General features: G+C 45.4%; 2 protein-coding genes across 2 annotated transcripts in view; one reads left to right on the top strand and one right to left on the bottom strand.

The window, feature by feature from the left end:
- Positions 1-15,782, bottom strand: part of URB2 (URB2 ribosome biogenesis homolog) — a 33,328-nt gene extending 17,546 nt beyond the window's left edge. The window contains 5 exon segments of the mRNA XM_010374035.2: positions 3,885-5,649; positions 5,651-7,216; positions 9,680-9,856; positions 14,234-14,372; positions 15,628-15,782. Of these exon segments, the coding sequence (XP_010372337.2) occupies positions 3,885-5,649; positions 5,651-7,216; positions 9,680-9,856; positions 14,234-14,359 (3,634 nt within the window). The 5' untranslated portion in view covers positions 14,360-14,372; positions 15,628-15,782.
- An 87-nt stretch (positions 15,783-15,869) lies between these two features.
- TAF5L (TATA-box binding protein associated factor 5 like) overlaps positions 15,870-21,103 on the top strand; it is a 33,088-nt gene continuing 27,854 nt past the window's right edge. The window contains exon 1 of the mRNA XM_030935976.1: positions 15,870-16,077. The gene's annotated coding sequence lies outside the window, so the exon portion shown is untranslated. The remainder of the gene's footprint in view (positions 16,078-21,103) is intronic.

Here is a 21,103-nt window from a genome sequence, read left to right as displayed (position 1 = left end):
ACCCTGGACCCATGATTTATCTGAGCCTCAACTCCCTCATCAGTGAAGTGAGCATAACAGCACCAACTCCTGTGGCTGGCAAATAAAAAAAGGCCACAGAGCTCACAACATAGTCCCCTCACACGAAAGGCTCCCATTTCCACCTGCCCTAGCTACGCTTCAAGGGCCACTCACACGTGGCCTGTATTTGGCCTCTCCACCGAGTCCCATAGCTCTGGTTCACTTTATGGCGTCTCCCCCACCTTTACCCTGTGATGTGTGCGAATGTCTGTTTACTTAATTACAAAGGCCAAAATCAATACCTCACTCATCTCCAGAGCAGGACACAGCCTCAAACATTCAAGCATTTTAATTGGTTTTTTTTTTTTATGTTTCTGGAGACAGGGTCTCACTCCACCACCCAGGTTGGAGTGCAGTGGCACAATCATGGCTCACTGCAGCCTCGACCTCTTGGGCTCAAGGGGTCCTCTCGCCTCAGCCTCCGGAGTAGCTGGGACCACAGGTGCATGCTACCCGCACCGGCTTTTCGTAGAGATGGGGTTTTGCTTTTTCACCCAGGTTGGTCTCAAATTCCTGGCCTCAAGTGATCTCTTGGCTCAGCCTCCCTAAGTGCAGGATTACAGATGCCAGCCACCACTCCCAGCCAAGAAGCATTTTTAGAAATGTTGGTTTCTGTAATCGAATTCAGGCCCTCTGTTCTACTATCAGAAGGCATTCTTTTCAAAAGCCCACCTCTGAGCCACCTTTAAGGACACAGGGAGAACTCCATGGCTGGGGCACCTGCACAGGTCCCTCTTCACACTCCCTCTTCCTGCCCAAAGCCTTGGGCCACTCCTCACTTGGCATTTCTTCCAGAGCATTCACAATTCTGGCACTTCCCTGGACAGTGTCTAACAGCTCAGGTGGAAGAGGCCTGGACACAGCAACACCCCAGGCCATGAACTGAGGGCACAGTGTACCAGTCTGGCCTTGCCCAACCCTGACCACGCTGTGACCGAGGGGCTCTGTCCCTGGGGAAATAAGGTACCAAAAGTCCAGGGACATACAGTTAGGACTTAAAGACTGCCTCAACTCAGCCAGGCACAGTGGCTCATTCCTGTAATCCCAGCACTTTGGGAGGCCAAGGCAGGCGGATCACTTAAGGTCAGGAGTTCGAGACCAGCCTGGCCAACATGGTAAAACCTCATCTCTACTAAAAATACAAGAACTAGCTGGGTGTGGTGGTACACGCCTGTAATCCCAGCTACTCGGGAGGCCGAGGCAAGAGAATCGCTCAAAGCCGGGAGGCGGAGGTCGCAGTGAGCCAAGACCATGCCACGGTACTCCAGCCTGGGTGACAGAACGAGACTCTGTCTCAAAAAAAAAAAAAAAAAAAAAAAAGAGATTGCCTCAACTCAGCAGGGTTGAAGAGGAAAAGGGGGACACAATATTCTGTTAACTAAAGGGCACAAGGGCAGAGCTTCAGACCACCAGCTGCCGTTTCTTGGGCCAGTCACTTAGAACACTATAATTAGGCTTAATAAAAGACTCGATTTTAGCCCCCATTAAGAAGGTGAACACCATTCACTAAAAGATACCCTGACACAGTAAGACAGAACAATGTAATATCAAAGCCTTTCAGTTAATCCACAATCCAGCCAGAGACAGGTTACTGAAAGGGAGACAACAGCAGCGTGATTTGGCCCATGGCACTCTAGTTCTGGCGCTGGCACAGGCAGACCAGATGGCTCTACTTTCTGCGAGAACCCATTTAACCCTCACGTACTGAAAGGCACGCTCGTGGCCCCATCCGTCACAGCTTCTCCACCCAGAAACACAGACCTTAACGTGTGCTTAACAGGGACGTTAACGTGACATTAACGAGGGTCAGACTTGGCTGACTTGCAGACCTCACCTCAAAAGACTGACCTGACCCCAGCCCTTTTGTTACTACCAAAACAAAAAAGAAAAGACCCCCCACAATTGTGGTGTGTGCCATCTTGAAACAGAAGAAATCTCTTCCATTAACTGTTTGTTTGGGAGGAATAAAAGTGTATTTTATTTGTATACCCTAATAAAGGTAACAAATCTTAATCATCTTTCACTATATTTAGAGGAAAACCTCAACAAACTCTAAATGGGCCTCCAAAAACATTATCATCTATTCCCTGCTTATGCCAAGTTTAAATCATAGAAAAGTATTTTGATTTATTCTTATTAAAATGCAACATTAAAGTGGTACAAAATAAGAAAATAGCAACAATCACAACATATTACACTGCACTAATACAACACATGTTAATGCAATAATTATTTTAATTTTTGGATGCCTTTCTAGCCCTTTTCTGCATGAATACATATTTTACAAAGTTGTAATTGTGGCATACTTAACATTTCATGTTGTACTTTTTTTGCTTAACAATATTTTCTATATATTTCTAGCCCTTGTCTTCATAAGAGGTTTCAGAATTATAATTTTAATGGCTGCCTCGTAACCCATTAACCTTTCACAAGGGGGCTGTAAAGGTCGACTCTGTGCAGGAAGACATGAGCTCTCTCGCTTTGAGACTGTGTATGAGGTCCTAGTTTGCTGCCTGGAAGGCTGCCTTCAGACTCAAACACTCTGATGACATCATAGGTAGCCTTGGTCCAGTGAGCACCTATACCTGGCAGCACCCCAACATGGGCGGGGTGGGGGGGATTGCGTGTGTGAACTAAGGAAGGCACAGTCCTGCCCTCAAGGAACTGTAAGAGGCTCTTTGGAAATTAAGTGATTTGGCTGGGCACGGTGGCTCACGCCTGTAATCCCAGCACTTAGGGAGGCTGAGGCGGGCAGATCATGAGGTCAGATCGAGATCATCCTGGTTAACACAGTGAAACTCTTCACGAGGTCAGATCAAGATCATTCTGGCTAACACAGTGAAACCCTGTCTCTACTAAAAAATACAAAAAAATTAGCCAGACGTGGTGGCGGGTGCCAGTAGTCCCAGCTACTTGGGAGGCTGAGGCAGGAGAATCGCTTGAATCCAGGAGGTGGAGGTTGCAGTGAGCCGAGATCATGCCGCTGCACTCCAGTCTGGGCAACAGAGCGAGACTCCGTCTCGAAAAAAGAAAAAAAAAAAGACATTAAGTGATTTGTACTTTTTTTTTTTTTTTTTAAATGAGACAGGGTCTCACTATGTCACCCAGGCTGGAGTGCAATGGCAGGATCAAGATTCACTGCAGCACCGACCTCCCTGGGCTCAAGTGATCCTCCCACTTCAACATCCTGAGTAGCTGGGACGACAGACGTGTGCCACCATACCTGGCCAATTTTTGTATTTTTTGTAGAGATGGGGTTTTGTCATGTTGCCTGGACTCAAGCAATCTGCCCCCTCAGTCTCCCAAAGTGCTAGGATTACTGGCGTGAGCTGTCACGCCTGGCTCTGATTTGTACTTTTTTAAAAAGGTATAAAAGATTGTTATATCTTTTTAAAGTCAATTTATGGCACTGAAAGTCTGATACATAAGAGTCTACTAAGGATGCAGGTATCTGTGTATCTCATTGCAGCCAGGACAAGTTAAAGGCTAAAAAGCTGAAGAGCAGCAGATTTCAAAACTATAAACTTACACAGAACAACCTCCAAAAGAAGTGAGCAACTGAGGTGCAGAGCAACACACTGAGGAGGCTGCTGTCTGCACAGAAAGTAGGGAACTAGTTGTAGCGGTAATTGCTAATGTATGCCTAGAATGTAAACAGAGGGCATGAAGTCGTGGGTGCCGGGCCTAGGAGGGAGATCTTCTCACTGTCCACATGTGGTACGTTTTGAACACATCACGTGTTCACTTATTCCCAGTTCCAAAAAGGGGAGCAGTGGAAACTAGACCTCTATAACACAGAATTAGCTCAAGAGAAAATATCTTACCTGCAAGAACTCTTCTCACAGAATGAAACATGGAGGTAAACACGGAGTCCTTTCTGGGATGGAGTTCTGGGGCCAAAAAGAACAGAGTCAAAAACCGCAAGGCTGCCCGAAAAGACTGATCATGTCCCGCAAGAGCTGGCAACTCCAACAGTATCTGAGAGTAAACACCCTGGTAGAGGGCAGCGTGGGAGAGCAGCGTCCTGTCGGTTACTTGAGAAATGTTGGCTCCTCCATCCCTGCAGTGCTGACCCATGTCGGCTTCCAAGAGCGCGCTGACGGATGAGATGAGGATGGAGGGAAGGTGCCAGCCCTGGTCCCCTCGCACTGAGCAGAGCTGCAGCACAGCTCCCGCCTGCAGCACAGCCTGCTGCAGCAGCTCGGACAGTGCTGCTGGGGCCTCCTGGCCCAGCTTCTGCTCTTTGAGGAAAGGTCCCAGGACATGGCACAACCTGGTTAAAGACACCAGAAGGAGCTGCCTGCCCTGGGGGTTCTGATTTTCCAATTGTTTGCCAGAAGCTGCTTCCGTGTATGGTTTGGAACTAGAGAGAAATGTGGTGATTTTTCTAAAATTGAGCAACAAGCTCAGCTTCATTTGGATGAGCATCTGCATTAGCTCCTCTAAGAACGTACCTATCACTCGGAGGAATTCCAGCCAAGTGGGATCATCCATCTCAATAGGGAACCTACCACTAGCTCTGAACAATGAGGTCAGTACGATCTCAAAAATATCACTACCATACATGATCTTGAACACAGAGCGAGCACTTTTCCCCTTTTGCAGGTAACCAAGAAGCTGGTAGCAAGTCATCAAGAACTTGAGAGCCAGTGAGGAGGAGCAAGAGCATCCTAGTCTGGTGATGGCCATGGACAGTAACAGAAAAAAATAATGCACATGATAGGGTGGTAAAAGGCTGTCCAGCTGTAAAGCAGAAATCACTTCCAAAAGCCCCAGGATGCTTTCCAACTGCTCTCCCTCCAGCTGGATGGGGAAGTCACCCTTGACCAGGGATAGTAAGTTCTTGGCAATTTCTCCTCTAGGTTCTATACCTTCGGGTCCAGCTTTTGCAAATCTCTTTTCCCAATGACCCACAACCATGTGGTCCTTTTCAAAAAGCCAGGGAAGCTGCTGACTGACAAGACCTGAGTCACACTGGACACCAGAACACAGAATGCTGGAGCATCTTGCAGTTACGCACATTAAGAAAGCAGAATGAAGGGACTGCATCTCTGGAAAGAGAGGGCTATGAAGGATGGCTTTGGATATTTTTTCCAGTGTGACGTATGCCTCTTCCTCTATTGAGCCTTCCTGGGCTTTGCCCATTGGTAAAGTTCTCAGGAGGACACTGGCCAGGTATCTCACATCATCTGGACACAGATAGGGCATCAGAATGGTGAGATTTGACACAATCAAGTGCCAGTGTGCTACAGGGTATGTGAGTCCACTCACTGTTCCCACTTGGCCATCCCAGGAAGCCATCGTTCTCTGATTCAAGCTTTTTCTGCTGGAACCAATAATAAAGGCAGCATCACACCTCAAACTTTGGAGGGCTTCTTCAGACCGGAAACTAGTTTGCATTAAAGTTCTTCTCATTTTCTGCAGGTACAGCTGTTCCAAGCAATATCTACCAAGAGAGCTGAACTGGGCTGTAAATTTCTCTATCTTCTTCCAATGCTGTGTTTCTACACCTGGGAGCAACGAAGGGAGATTCGAGATCTCCACAGCAACACCTATAAGGGCCCCAGACATAGAGTGATACTGGCTACAGGTTCAAACTTAACATAGTGTCCACTTGGGCCCAGGTGTAAGCGAGCAAGAGTGCAGAGTCACTGACCTTCTGCAGCCACAGCTCTGGCTCTGGGCCTGGGGGGTCCAGGAGAAGGGCCAGCAGGGGCTGCACCAGTTCCCTCAGCATCCTCTCCATCATGCACTGCGTCCGTCTGATGATGGGCAGGGGCGTGCTGCTGTCCAGGCTCCTCATGTTGAACATGATGCAGTGCAGCAGTGAGCTCAGTGACAGTGACTTCAGGGCCATGTCAGCATCACTCTGCAAATAGGGCAAGACTAAAGACTGGAACTTCTCCAGCACAAGGGACCACGTGTCCAGGATCTGACTCGGAGGCAGCTCTAGGAGGCATGCAGACAGTACCGTGGAGGGGCCCAAGGCCAGCACAGGCTGCCTCAGTGTCTCAGCAGCTGGACGACAGATCACCCCCAAAACTTCTTCAAACAACCGTGGCACTTGTCGGAGTTTGGCATAAGTCTGGAAGACAGTCTGAATAAGCGTCTCCTGGGCTTTTTTGGTTCGAAACTCTGTTACTTCTGCATCGATCCATGCCGAAGCCAGCAGGTCATCCAGGTCTGGCTCCAAAATCAAATGATTCAGAGAGATCAAAGTCTTCAGGCAGCGAAACCAGGCTGGTATGGGTGCTTGCGCGTGGTTTATCAGCAGCTCAGCCACATGCCGGTAAAAGCGAAACTGAGCCTCTTCGTGCCGAATCCTGTCAGCAGCGATGTTGTAGATATTGTTATTGGCCACTGAGTTTAATAGCTGTTCCACAACCAAAAGCTCTGTGGTCCAATCTGATGTGGACAGGGCTTTGCTCTGCTCCTCCTGCAGGTGTGAAATCTTCAAGCAGCCAAACAGCCTGGGGAGAACCTGGAAGCAAAGAAGCTGGTTTCCCTCCTTGAAGTAAGACTCTAGAAAGAGCTTATACAACAAGGCCACTGAATTGGCCACAACAGAGGTATGAAGGGATGCTGCACAGTAGCCAGCACTGACCAGACTGGTGAGCACGGTGTCGATGGGAGCCAGAAGGTTCTTCATGGCTCCTGCTTTCACATCCCCTTGCTGCCGGTCCAAGAGCTCCTCCTTGTAGGATGACAGCAGCTCAGGCTGAAAAATTCCTCCTCGGAACACGGCCTCAATCTGACTTCTGATGTCCCGGCTCAGCACCTGCCTCAGCTGGCCCTCGACAGCCTGCGTCCATGTGCCCCCGGAGAGTAAGTGCCTCAGGACCAGGCACGGCTGGAGCAGGTGAGCAGTCACATCCCCAAAGGCACGTCTTGGGTTGACCTGCTGCTGCAGGATCAAGAGATAATGGCCAAGGGCCAGGTGAATGACCTCAAACAACTGGGCTACCACGGCTCCTTCTGGCTGCCTGCAGGCCGACCAGCAAAGCTGGCTCAGCAAGGCCACCATCAGCTCCTGTTTGGCTGTGTAGATGACAGCAAGGGCAGGTGTTGACAGGATGCCCTGGCAGCATCGAAGGACAGCACAGATGTTTCTTTGGGAACCCCGAAGAGAGAACTCAGCTATTCTTTCATTTATGATCTGAACAGTAGGAAAGAAAGAAAATCCATTACTGACCTTAAACCCATATACACAAGAAAAGTATCAAAAAAAAAATAATAATAATAATCAACAAACTCACCCCTTACCCTCATCTTGGTAGGAAAGAAATGCCCAGATTACCATATTTCAATGAACTTGACATAAGCTTAGTGCATCAAAACAAGGCAAAGCACCTGTTTCAGTTCCTCCACACATCCATCTTCCACCAATGCAAATCTAGAAAAGGATCCGTGCCTTTGTAAATGTGTTGTCCCTTTTTTTAAAGCTGAGTTTTAAAGGGCTTAAATGCCAAATATCACTTTCCCTTAGACCCTAAACCTGCAACTGAGCTTAGATGTTACCAGGCAGAAGGAAAGTAGCACTTGAAGGAAAGTAGCACTTAAATTATGACCTTGTGGTCCAAAATACATGTTTATAGGCGAGGCACAGTGGTTCACACCTGTAATCCCAGCACTTTGAGAGGCCAAGGTGGGTGGATCACTTGAGGTCAGGAGTTTGAGACCAGCCTGGTCAACATGGTGAAACCCGACTCCACTAAAAATGAAAAAATTAACCGGGCATACACCTGTAATCCCAGCTACTTGGGAGGCCGAGGCAGGAGAATGGCTTGAACCTGGAAGGTGGAGGTTGCAGTGAGCTGGAATGGAGCCACTGCACTCCAGCCTAGGTGACAGAGCAAGACTCTGTCTGAAAAAAGAAAAAAAAATACATGTTTATAGTCAATTATACTTTTTCTATTAAAAAAAGGCAAAGCAAAAGACACTCTTTTAAAAAGGAAAGCAGCTGGGCATGGTGGCTCATGCCTGTAATCCCAACACTTTGGGAGGCTGAGTGCGAGGCAGATTACAAGAGGCCAGCCTGGTCAACATAGTGAAACACCATCTCTACTGAAAATATAAAAATTAGTCGAGCATGGTGGTGCACACCTGTAGTCCCAGCTACTCAGGAGGCTGAGGCACAAGAATCGCTTGAACCCAGGAGGCAGAGGTTCCAGTGAGCCAAGATCACACCACTGCACTCCAGCCTGCATGACAGAGACTGTATCTCAAAAAAATTTTAAAAAAGGAAAGCAAATGTTATGTTGCCACTGCTTATTATTCAGCAAATCTATTGTCTACTGCTCTCAAAATTCCAAAATTCACAAACACCAGAAATTATGAGAACCAGGCAGATTCATTCACTCACAGGTTAAGTGACTTGCTCCCAGCCTTTCTGAGAACCAAACCTATCCCAGGTGCTAAGTTATCAGGTGCCCCAATGAGATAGGTATTATTATTTCTATTCAAGTAATTGCTGGTCGTGGACTTTTAAAGTTACTCTGGAAAAGCTGTAACAAAGATGACAAATCCTTAAACATCAATGCACTATTACGGTGATCTCCAAATTTTTGATTATACAACTCATCGATTTGCCCTGCATTTATACTCAATAAGTGTAATTTATTTATAAATTATGCACATATGCTACAGCACTAACATTTTATATAATTATGAAGCATACATAAAAATAAAAATTAACTATGGCTTTTTAAACAAGGAGACATTCTAAGATTTTCTTCCCATATTCCAAAAGATCATTTGAAACAAGCCACTCTGGTGACCACTGGTTTATTATTTTTAAAAGTGACCCAGTTTGGAACATAATCTCAAGAACTGTTAAGCCTTATGTGCCATCAGGCAGCTCAACCTTCGTTCCTCTCCGTTACTAGCCTCTAACGATTTTCTCTCTGCCTGCACAGTCATGAGGGTGAGGCAGTGTTATGGCTTCACAGCCCAGGCTTTATACTCAGGCAGAGTGAGGTTCAAATCCCAGCTCTGCCACTAACCAGCCATGTGACTTTAGGAAAGTTAAACTTCTTTGAGCCTAGCACACATTAAGTGCTAATTAGTAGTAGTTTTTATCGTAGTAACTTCTCGTGGTATATAAACATACTCAGTTTTGACAATGAAGTTCCTACTTCTGATCCGAGACTTCAAAATCACTTTCAGTCAAAAACTGAGGAGGCCCCGGGTTGCCGGCCAAGCCACTAGTGGCACTTGTGGCTCAAAGGCCATAGTGGGGGGTGGGGGGGGGGACCTTTGAGGAAATTTCTGTCCGAATTTTGGCCTTTGATCTCCCTCTAGGCCAAAAGAAAGGCAAAGAAGAAGAAAAACAAATCAGAGAAGCATAATTTGCTAGCTACCTTTTCCAATTAAAAAGGTAATCAATGACCTGTTTATGAAATCGTTCTAAGCTTTTTTTGAATATTAAATAACAAAACGCTTACAGCATATGATACATTCAATAGTTATTATTATAATTCCAATAATAATACATCCTTCTCCCCTACCTTAATATTTTCTATATCATCACACAACTGACACTAAAACAAGTTTCCAGCATGAAGAAGAAATCAATGGAGATGCATGCAACACATAACAGGACAACAGAAGAGTGAATTACCTTGACTAGGGAAATCTGAAGATTAATGGTCTTTCCATTCTTGAGGAGATTCTGCAATTTTCTGCTATGTAAAATGTTATCTATGTAGATCCAAAGCCTTTCAACAATATCTTCCTTCAGCTCAAGTTTTTTCTTATAAAAGGCAACCAATGATTGTCTTGCCCAGTCAAGTAATACCTGAATTTGAAGGAAACATATACTGACAATAAATTTATTTGCTAAGAGAGAAAGATGTTAGACATCATAGGGACATTACAGGTATAACCAAATGCAATTGCCATGGGGGCGAACTTCTCTTTTAAAACTTACCTTTGGTAATATTACTTAAGTGTCCAGGTATTTTAAAATGTTTATTATTAAAGGATAAGAACGGGAAAACAAATTTGTCTTGTTAGGGCAAATTAAAAGTTTCAGGTGAAACTCTAACATGTCTTACCCCCTTTTCTGACATTATACAGGCATACCTCATTTTATTGTGCCTTGTGGATACAGATATTGCATTTACAGATTGGAGGTTTATGGCAACTCTGTGCCAAGCAAGTCTATTAGATCCTTTATTCCAACAGCATGCGCTTGCTTCGTGTCTCTGCCACATTTTGGTAATTTTCCCAGTATTTCCAACTTTTTCATTCTTATTCTATCTGTTACGGTGCTCTGTGACCGGTGATCACTGATGTTACTATTCTAAATGTTTTGGGGTGCCATGAACTGTGTCCTTCTAAGTCAGCAAGCCTAATCAATAAATGTTCTATGTGTTCTGACTGCTCCACCAAAATGCTATTACCCTGACCAGCTATTTTCCCCTCTCTCCTTCTCCTCTGGCCTTCCCATTCCTTGAGACACAATAATATTGCAATTAGGCCAATTAACCCTACAGTGGCCTCCAGGTGTTCAAGTGGAAGGAATAGCTGCATGTCTCTTACTTTAAATCCAAAGCTAAAAATAATAAAGTTTAGTAAGGAAGCCATGCTGAAAGGTGAGACAGACCAAAACCAAGCCTCTTGAGCCAATTAGCCAAATTGTGAATGCAAAGGAAAAGTTCTTGAAGGAAAGTAAAAGTGTTACTCCAGTGAACACCAAATGATACAAAGTGAAACACCCTATTGCTGATATGGAGAAAGTTTTAGTGGTCTGGATAGGAGATCAAACCAGCCACAACATTCCCTTAAGCCAAAGCTTAATCCAGAGCAAGGCCCTAACTCTCTTCAATTCTATGAAGGCTGAGAGAGGTAAGGAAGCTGCAGAAAAAAAAGTCAGAAGCTAGCAGAGGTTGGTTCATGAAGTTTAGGGAAAGAAGCCATCTTCATAACATAAAAGTTCCAGGTGAAGTTATCTAGAAGGTCTAGCTAAGATTATTGACGAAGTTGGCTAAACTAAACAACAGATTTTCAGTGTAGAAGAAACAGTCTTCTATTGGAAGATGCCATCCAGGATTTTTTTTTTTTTTTTTTTTTTTTTTTTTTTTTTTTTGAGATGGAGTTTCGCTCTTGTCGCCCAGGCTGGAGTGGAATGGTGCAATCTCGGTACCCTGCAACCTCCACCTCCCAGGTTTGATTCTCCTGCCTCAGCCTCCCGAATAGCTGGGATTATAGGCACCCACTGCCACACCCAGCTAATTTTTTTTTATTTTTTTATTTTTTTATTTTTGTATTTTTAGTAGAGATGGGTTTTTGCCATGTGGGCTAGGCTGGTCTCAAACTCCTGGCCTCAGGTGATCCACCTGCCTCTGCCTCCCAAAGTGCTGGGATTACAGGCATGAGCCACTGTGCCCGGCCACCATCTAGGACTTCCATAGCTAAAGAAGAAAGTCAACGCCTAGCTTCTAAGCTTCAAAGGACAGGCTGACTCTCTTATTAAGGTCTAATGCAGCTGGTAACTTTAAGTTGAAGCCAGAGCTCACTTACCATCCCCAAAATCCCAGGGGCCTTAAGAATTATGCTAAATCTACTCAGCTCGTGCTCTGTCAATGGAAAAACAAAGCCTGAATGACAGCATGTCCGTTTACAGCATGGTTTACTGAAGATTTTAAGCCCGTATTGAGACTGATCAGAACAAAATGATTCCTATCAGAAGATTACTGCTCTTGGGTGACCAAGAGCTCTGACAGAGATGGACAAGGAGATGAATGTTGTTTTCATGATTGCTAACACAACATGCATTCTGCAACCCATGGATCAAGGAGTACTTTTGACTTTCAAGTCTTATTATTTAAGAAACACATTTCCTAATGCTATAGGTGCCATAATGATTTATCTGATGGATGTGGAGAAAGTCAAACTGAAGATCTTCTGGAAAGAATCACCACTCTAGATGCCAGTAAAAATATTCATGAATCATGGGAAGAGGTCAAAATATCAACATTAACAGGATTTTGGAAGAAGCTGATTCCAATCCTCATGGATGACTTTGACGGGCTTGAGACTGAAGTGGAGGAAGCAACTGCATATATAATGGAAACAGCCTGGGAGCTAGAATTAGAAGTGGAGCCTGAAGACGGGACTAACAAAACTTGAACGGATAGTTTCTTAGAGATGAGCAAAGAAAGTGGTTTCTTGAGATGGAATCTACTCCTGGTGAAGATGCTGTGAACATTGCTGAAATGACAACAAAGGATTGAGAATAGAACTTAAACTTAGTTGATAAAGCAGTGGCAGGTTTTGAGAAGAAGTCCAATTTAGAAAGAAGTTCCACTGTGGGTAAAATGCTGTGTCTTTCATGAAAGGAAAAGCTCCATCAATGCAGCACACTTCACTGTTGTCTTATTTTAGAAGTTGCCGGTCACCCTAACCTTCAGCAATCACCACCCAGATCATCAACATTAAGGCAAGACCCTCCAGGATGATGACTCCCTGAAGGCTCAGATAACCAATAACTAGTAGCATTTTAGGGCAATATTTTAAAATTAAGGTATGTACATTTTTTAGGCATACTGCTATTGCATTCTTAATAAACTACAGTACAGTATAAACAAATTTTACATGCACTAGGAAACAAAAAACTTTGTGTGACTCACAATATTGTGATCTATTTTGGTGATGTGGAACCAAGCCTGCTGTATCTCTGTTTTAAAAGTTAGAAACACAAAAGACTGCTCAGAATGACCACAGAATGTATCAGACACACAAAGTAAAAAAGCAAGTAAGAGTAGAAAGTCTGGGATTTGTGTCCTGGCTTCCCCCACATTGCCTGCAGCTTAACCTCTAATATTATTAATATTATACGTCATCCGGGAGACAGACACAGTTGATATGAAATCACACAAGTGTTTTATGAAAAGGAGGACTGTGCCTATACAGGTTCCATTACTGTGTCATGTTTCCTTATTCACAAAACATTGAAGAAAGGTGGTGAGGCCTCAGCTCATGATTCCAGAACTGTCAATAACAGTACGAACAGTGACAAATGCCAGAAGGAATAAAATCTCTCAGTATAACAACGGCAGAAACTTTGATCCAATTGGCTGCTAGAGCCTCCCCTTTGTTTCACCCTGGGCAGACTTGCCAGGTGATGGCCATGCTGCCAAGATGACTCCCACGTGCAGCCAGGTGTAGAAGGCACTGGATATGACCACTGCTCTCCGCACCATACCTCATCATCACTTTACACATCATCCACCTTGGACGCATTCTGTGCTGTCTTCTTTGACAACAGGAACTGGATGTGTATTAATCCAATTTCATGAGCTTGTCATCCTGGTGTTTATCATGCCAACTATTTTTTAGCCTAAAAAGCCTGAGAAATTCTAGCAAAATGCAATGCCTTTCTTGGTACCTAGCCTATTTCTAAAATGACTTTATACAAATACTAACATTTCTCTACTTCCCAACCTTCAATTTATCCAATCGTGAGGATTTTTAACAAAGCACCACCAACCGATTATGAAACATCACTTTGGATTTATAAGCAAATGCAGCTATCAATGGACTTTTAGAACCTAACTTCTGTAACTTAATTACCAATGTGTTCATTAATGCATATACTTAACTTGTAATATGATGTCTCCAAACAAAAGAAATGCTAAATTCAGTGGGTTCATTTATTTATTTTAAAGAGACAAGGTCTTGCTCTATCGCCCAAGCTGGGAGTGAAAGTGGCACAGTCATAGCTCAAACTATGGGCTTAAGGGATGCTCCCACCTCAGCCTCCCAAGTAGTGGGGACTACAGGCAGATGCTACCATGTCTGACTAATTTATATACATATATATTTATACATATTTTTTAAGAGATGGGATCTTATTATGTTGTCCAGTCTGGTCTAGAACTCCTGGCCTCAAGCGATCTTCCTGCTTTGGCCTCTCAAAATAGAGATTACAGGCATGAGCCACTGCCCCCGACCTAAATGAGGTTTTTTAACAGAAAAAAAAAAAATGTATTAATGAAGTACCTGACTGATGTAATGACTTTTTTCATTGTCATTACATTTAACTTCCAACAAAGTTCCCTCCCCAACTTTTTCTCTTTTTTTTTATTTTAACCAATTGTCAATACCCAAATTATACAAGTGATAATTATCTTGACAGACTGTAAAAATATGAAATTCACATTAAACTTACTTGTTCTTTATTTGGAAGAAAGCACTGGTGAGAAATCCAAGCAAAGTGAGCTAGTTTTAGTTTATCTTCCCAGGAGGTTGTCTTGCTTTTAAGCTTTAGGGAAATGCCAGAATAAACAGCAGCCATGGCTAGGCTTTATCTACAATTTAAAAACAATGGGAAAAAAAATACTATAACAAGGTCAGACTGAGGAGGCACCAGAAAGCCAACAATATTGCATCTTATCGTTTACCTAATATGTATTCTTTTAAAAGTTTTTAATGAATCAACAGATTTGTCGGGGTAAATCCACATACAAGATGCTTGACTCCATGAATTTTCTGGGGAAAGTTCAGACAAAAGCAAGAAAAAGATGGACTGCACACACAGAAGATGGACTATATGTATTCCAGCTGTGATCAAACATCACTTCCACAAAGGTGAGTGTGCAGGAATTCAACAAGGCCAATATCACTGTTTACATTACTTGTGGAAAGAGTCATTCATACATGGTTTCAAATTGAAAGAGGAAAAGATACATAAGCAATATCTGGAGAAAGTAATATGTCTCCAAGTGAAAAAGAAATCCCCAAAGGAATACTGTTATTTCAGCTGCAACAGTAACCTTCCGCTAAGACTTTTATTCAGTCACGTATAAATTTACAACGCACATACACACTTCAAAAAAGATACAAGAGATACTTGCACAAGGAAAAGATTAAAAATAGAAAACAAAAAACCGTGAAGTCTAGGGGACAGCAAACATACCAAACACCTACAGTTACTATAAAACTGGGTAAACTTGGCTGAGTTTCCTAAAAGTTATAGAGAAAAGGAACGTTAAGACGTTTTCATTTTAGAAATTAAATTATCCTTCACTCTACTGCAGAGGACAAGAACCATCAAGTGCTGTTAGTTTTCCTATTTTGTCAAAATGTCCAAAACGAATTCAACGATGCCTGACTTCTAAGTTCAATACCATAGACCGCCACCGCGACAGCTACAAAGTGCATAACAGGTGTTTGCTGAACTGGCTAGCAAAAACAACCGAGATGCTCTCCCCAGCTCCGCCAGAGTTCGGCTCTCCGGGCCTGCAACCGCCCTTACCGGGCAATGCGAAGTCCAGGGCGGACAGCACAGCCCTGCCAGCACTCCCTGCCCAGCAGAAAGAGACCAAGCAACAAGAACCAGGGGAGAGCAGCTAGATGCCAGGAGGGAGTTTGCCTTCGCGAATGGAGCGTGCCCAGTCGGCTCTCGCCCAGAGTCTGCTGGTGGCACCCGAACTGGGCAGGGTTGGGGTACCCCCATCCCGGGCCCGGCCTCAGGTGGGGAGCTCTCCTCAGGACCAGCCCCGGGTGGGGGACTCACATCGGAACCTGGCCGCAGGTAGGGGCTCACCGCGGGTGGGGACTCACCTCGGGACCCGGGCCCTGTAGGGGGCCGACCTCGAGACAGCTCCGGGCAGACGGCGGAGGACGGCGGCAGCGGCGGCGGCTGCTGTCCCGGTCCCGCAGCCCCACCACGTGGGACCTGGCCCCGCGCTCCTTCCGCCCGACGCCGGCGGCGCAGCGGGGAGGGGCGGCACGCACGCCAGGCGTCGCCAGCCGAGCGCCGAGGCGCCTCGCCCATTGGAGGAGACGGTTGCGCGTTGGAGGCCCGAGCGGCCCAGCCCGCGGCCCGCTCCGTGTCAGTCAGTCATGGAGCGGCCGCCCAGAGCGGCGGCGGGGGCGGCGGGGCGCGGGGCGCGGGGGCCCAGCTGAGCCGACCATAGGAGCGAGACCCTGCGGCAGAGACGACGGAGGCGGAAGCAACCCGATCCCGGAGGCGGCGGCGGCGGGGGGAGCCGGAGCCGCCTGGGATGTTCAGTGAGTGCCGGGCGCACGGGCGGGGAGGGCCGGGAGGGTCGCGAGGCGCGCGCGCGCGGGCGGGCGGGGGCCGTGGCGGTGGGGCCTCGGCTGGGCGCGCCTTGGCTCCCGCCGGCGGGCGGTGGGGGTGGGGCGCGGGAGGCGGGGCGGGGGGGCGGTGAGCGGCTCTGCGCGGGCGCGGCGGCCGCGCCTCCGCCCTCGGCCTCCCGAGTCGCGGGCTGCGGCCGGCGGCGTGGCCTGCAGTCGGCGGCTACACCTGGACGGGCGTCGCGTTCCTGCGCAGGGGTGGGTCCTGCGGGTTGGATGCCGGGCTCGGGGAGGAGGTGGCGGGCGCCCGCGGGGAAGGTATCCCAGTTCCCGACAGCCAGGCAGGGAGCACGGCTCCACAGCTCCTTTGCACGTAGGGGAAAAGGAAATGTCTTTGCGGCGAAGTCGGGATTCAACTTTGCACATGGTGATCGTGCGTGGGTGGGTGTGGAGTCGATCTCCGCATGTGACACGGGGGATCCAGAGTTAGACTAGCTGCTGCAGGAGAGTGCCGACCTGCAAAGTGTCTCTCGGGGCTCTTAGCCTCATGACAGCAAGGTAAGGTTGGTGCGCCCATGGCGTGGGACGGGTTCACCATCCAGCTCGCGAAGCTGCCAGGCTTTTGAAAATGTATTCGATAAGGCGTTGGTCCGAAGTGAGTGGATGGTTAGAAACAGTGGTGTCATTTTAGACTTAGCGGAAGTGGAGTGCAGGAACGCTACATGCACTTCTCCCATCAGTTGTGAAAGTCGTTGTAATGCGGATCTCGCAGTCTTTGTGGTTCTGGGATCAGAAGGTGAGTGCCAGTCCCATGCGGTGTCTGTCTTAAATTACTGTACCTAAACTGACCTTGCAGATTGCAATCTCGGAATGGTGACTCCTGCTAACAAGCAGGTGGGAGCTGTGCTGAGAGGAACAGTAAGGGCGGAGCATGTCTTACATTAAGCGATTCAAGTGTGCCAACACCTGAGTTGGGGATGTAGGAGAGGACACGGAGGCTGTTCCCCAGTTCCTGATCACATCTCTACTTGGAAGTGGGAGTAGGAAAGGGAGTTTTGTGCTTAGTAGGTTAAATGCATCTGGCCACATCTTTAAACTTTGGAACAGCATAATGTAGTGGATAGAGCTTGGTGACAGTAGACCTAGAATGGAAACCATGTAGCCATCTGCGTAACCTCTCTGAACTGTAGTTTCCTCATCTATAAAATGCAATGATAAGGAATAACTTAAACGTGGAATTTTTTTTTTCAAAGAGACAGGGTGTCTCTATGTTGCCCAGGTCTGGGCTCAAGCAATCCTCCCGCCTCAGCCTCCCAAAAAACGACCTTTTTAAAGGTACCCAGAAAAAGAATGATGTATATGAAAATGGCTAAATGTTAGCTATTATGATTTCCTTTTTGCCAGATACCTTCTAGGTTCCCTGTAGTCCTAAGTTTTGCGTTAAATGGAATACATGCTAATTTTTTAATGAATCGTAAATCCTTCCTGCCTTAAAAATCAGTTTTAAGCTAGAAAATTAAAAGATGGGGTTGTTTTGAGTATTTTTCTTTGTCATCAACAGATTAGATTAGTGTATCTTGGAATAGTTTTGTTGCTCCTGCCTCTAAATGTGAGCTTATGTGAGCTTCTGTCACTGTGAAACTAGGTAAAGGCCTCACTTAACTACTCAGTGACTGGTTTTTGGCTTTGCAAGCAATATATCAGCACCTGTGAAGGACATTTCTGGGGAAAGAAAGGGGATTTTGTTTTTGCTAATTTGTTTTGCTGGAAGGACACTCTAGGGATCATCTGTTAAACCAGCATTACTCAATGGACAGTACTAGAAGTCAAGTTTCCAACCTATTTTCTATGTGACTGGTGGCTTCTCAGGCAGTAAGTGTTCTGATCATTCTCTCAGCAAGCATCTAGTAAGCATTCACTGTTGTACTCTCAGGAAGCCCCTGGTCATGTATAGAATCCTTTGAGCAGCAAGATGCTATAGAAGGTAAGAGCTCAGACCCTTCAGCCAGATGGCCTGAGTTCCCATCCTGGCACTGTGTAACTTCGTTGGGCCTCAGCTTTCCCATCTGAAGAATGTTACCTACCTCAGGTTTGTTGTGAGTTTAAAGAAGGCGATCTGTGTAAAGCACTTAATTTTAAGTGCCCGAAGTGTCTTAGCGCCGGGTATGCTCAGTGTTAAGTATTCACAGTGGTAGTGTGTGAAACAGACAAGAGTAGGGTTGAGTTCTATGATACAGATTTGTTCCCTGGGTCCAAATGTGGAAGGGACTGTGATCAAGGAAGCTTTTGGGAGGAAGAGATGACTCAGCTGAGCTGCGAAGTGTGGGTGGGATTTGGTCAAACCAGGTTGCAGTGCCAGTGTGGAGTGCCTCCAACTACTCGAGGGCCCCTGAGGGGAGAAGGTGGAGAGTGACCCACCAGTAGAGTAAGAAGAACCAAGGATTGGTCCAGTGAGGTAAACAAAGGCAGATTAGAGTAACCTGGAAATGACACAGTAGACACTCAATTTTTCTATCCTTCACACTAGTGGAGGCATTTGAAAGTATTTTGTTTTGTTTTGTTTGTTGAGATGGAGTTTCACTCTTGTCGCCCAGGCTGGGGTGCATTGGCATGATCTTGGCTCACTGCAACCTCCACCTCCCAGGTTCAAGCGATTCTCCTGCCTCAGCCTCCCCAGTAGCTGGGACTACAGGCACATGCCCCCATGCCTGGCTAATTTTTGTATTAGTAGAGACGGGATTTCACCATGTTGACTGGTGGTCTCGAACTCCTGACCTCAGGTGATCCACCCGCCTCGGCCTCCCAAAGTGCTGAGATTACAGGCTCAAGCCACCGCACCTGACGGCAATAAATGTTTTTAACCTTAGCAGAGATAACATCAGATTAGCTCCTTGGAAAGATTGTGCCTATAGTAGTATAGTATTATGTTGAAAGTAGGGCCAGGTGTGGTGGCTCATGCCTATAATCCCATCACTTTGGGAGGATCACTTGAGCACAGGAGTGTGAAACCAGCCTGGGCAACATAGTGAGACCCCATCTCTACAAAAAAAAAAAAAAATTTTTTTTTCTTAACTAACCAGGTGCGATGGTGTGCATGCCTGTGGCCCCAGCTACTGAGGAGGCTGACTCAGGAAGATCCTTGAGCTCAGTCAAGGCTGCAATGAGCCAGTGATTGTGCCACTGCACTCCAGCCTGGGTGACAGAGCGAGACCTTGTTTCAAAATAAAAAGACTTTTATTTTACTTTTATTTTTTATTAAAATTAAAAAAGTCTTGGATGTTCCCTATACGCCTGTGATTTCAAAAGTAAAATGGCAGTAGAGTTGGGCATTTTATTCCAAATCTCAAAGCTTAGACAGCACTTACAGAAGGCATGAAGAAACCAGGCAGTCCTTCCCTCTTAAAAATTATCTTCAAGGCCGGGCGCGGTGGCTCAAGCCTGTAATCCCAGCACTTTGGGAGGCCGAGACGGGCGGATCACGAGGTCAGGAGATCGAGACCATCCTGGCTAACACGGTGAAACCCCGTCTCTACTAAAAATACAAAAAACTAGCCGGGCGAGGTGGTGGCGCCTGTAGTCCCAGTTACTCGGGAGGCTGAGGCAGGAGAATGGCGTGAACCCGGGAGGCGGAGCTTGCAGTGAGCTGAGCTCTGGCCACTGCACTCCAGCCTGGGTGACAGAGTGAGACTCCGTCTCAAAAAAAAAAAAAAAAAAAAAAAAAAAAAAAAAAAAAAAAAATTATCTTCAAGTATATATTGTATATGCTTGATCACAAGCAAGGTTTTCCCCCCAAAAGTCTCATGTTTGGGGCTCCCCTGTTACAGGGCACTCTTTCTCAGTCTATTTTGAACAACAAGGTGCTGTTTGGGATATTTATTCAATCTTACCAAATAAGTGAAACCAAAAAATAGGAAAGATTAGGTCATTATTCCTGATGGGGTGGGGAGTATCACAAAGTGCAAGTGTTAAATGCCACACATAATTTTTCCAGATCGCAAAAAAAAAAAAAAAAACGTGCGTGCGTGCACATATATATACACACACATATATATGTGTGTGCGCACATATATGATGGTGAATGAAAAGACGTTCTGCTCACCTGAACAGGCATTGATGGCTTGGGCTGACATTTCCAGCAAGAGCATATGGATTTAAGAAGTGCTTTATTGTAACTGATTTAGTAGATGGGAAAGGTAAAGTGCTCTGGAAATGGAATTTGATGATTCATAGTGACTTAATTCATCACACACACTGGTGTTTAAGATATTCATGAATAGCTGGAGAGAATTTGTTTAGTGAATTCATATATTGCCTTATATATTTTAGATATGTGTAAATTGATAGAGATTATAGTTAGACATTTGATTTTCATCTATAACCCTCAGCGTTTCTCTTTTTGTAAATTAAAGTTGACTAAGAAGTGTTCTTTTTAATTTTCTTATTGCAAAGGAAACATGGTCATAGGTTTGGGCTCACCTTTTAGTGGGACATTTTACAGAAAGAAATTAGCTGCTGCTGTTTCTCTGCTGAAGCAAATTGTCTTTTTCCTTATTTTTTAATTTGAAGAAGATTTGAAGAATGATGTATGTTGTCAGTGTTTAGAAAACACTATAAAATACTTCCATTTATAATTGTTTAGTAGTCCAAGAAGATAGCCCGCCAGTAAGGTGTAACAAGGTGAATGGATATTTAATAACTTTACAATGTTTGGCAATAATAAAAGGTAGCTGTGTTTTTAAAACAAAATACTAACTTTTGGAGACTTTGTCATTAGTAAGCAGAAGTGTTATGCAAAACTTTGTGAATTAACTTTTTTAAGCTAAGATGCTGATGCATTCGTTTCGCCAGGTAATGTCATGCTGTAGAACTCTGTTGTCCAATACAGTAATTTTTGGCCACATATGACTACTTAAATTAAAATTAATTAAAACAATTCAGTTCCTTAGTTGCACTAGTCATATTTTCATTGCCCAATCACCCTGTGTGGCTAGTGACTACT

The sequence above is a fragment of the Rhinopithecus roxellana genome, chromosome 8, assembly GCF_007565055.1.
Source record: "Rhinopithecus roxellana isolate Shanxi Qingling chromosome 8, ASM756505v1, whole genome shotgun sequence".
In the NCBI taxonomy this organism is placed as follows: Eukaryota; Metazoa; Chordata; class Mammalia; order Primates; family Cercopithecidae; genus Rhinopithecus; species Rhinopithecus roxellana.
Note: the sequence above shows the minus strand (reverse complement) of the source record. Positions and strands in the feature narration are given on the sequence as shown.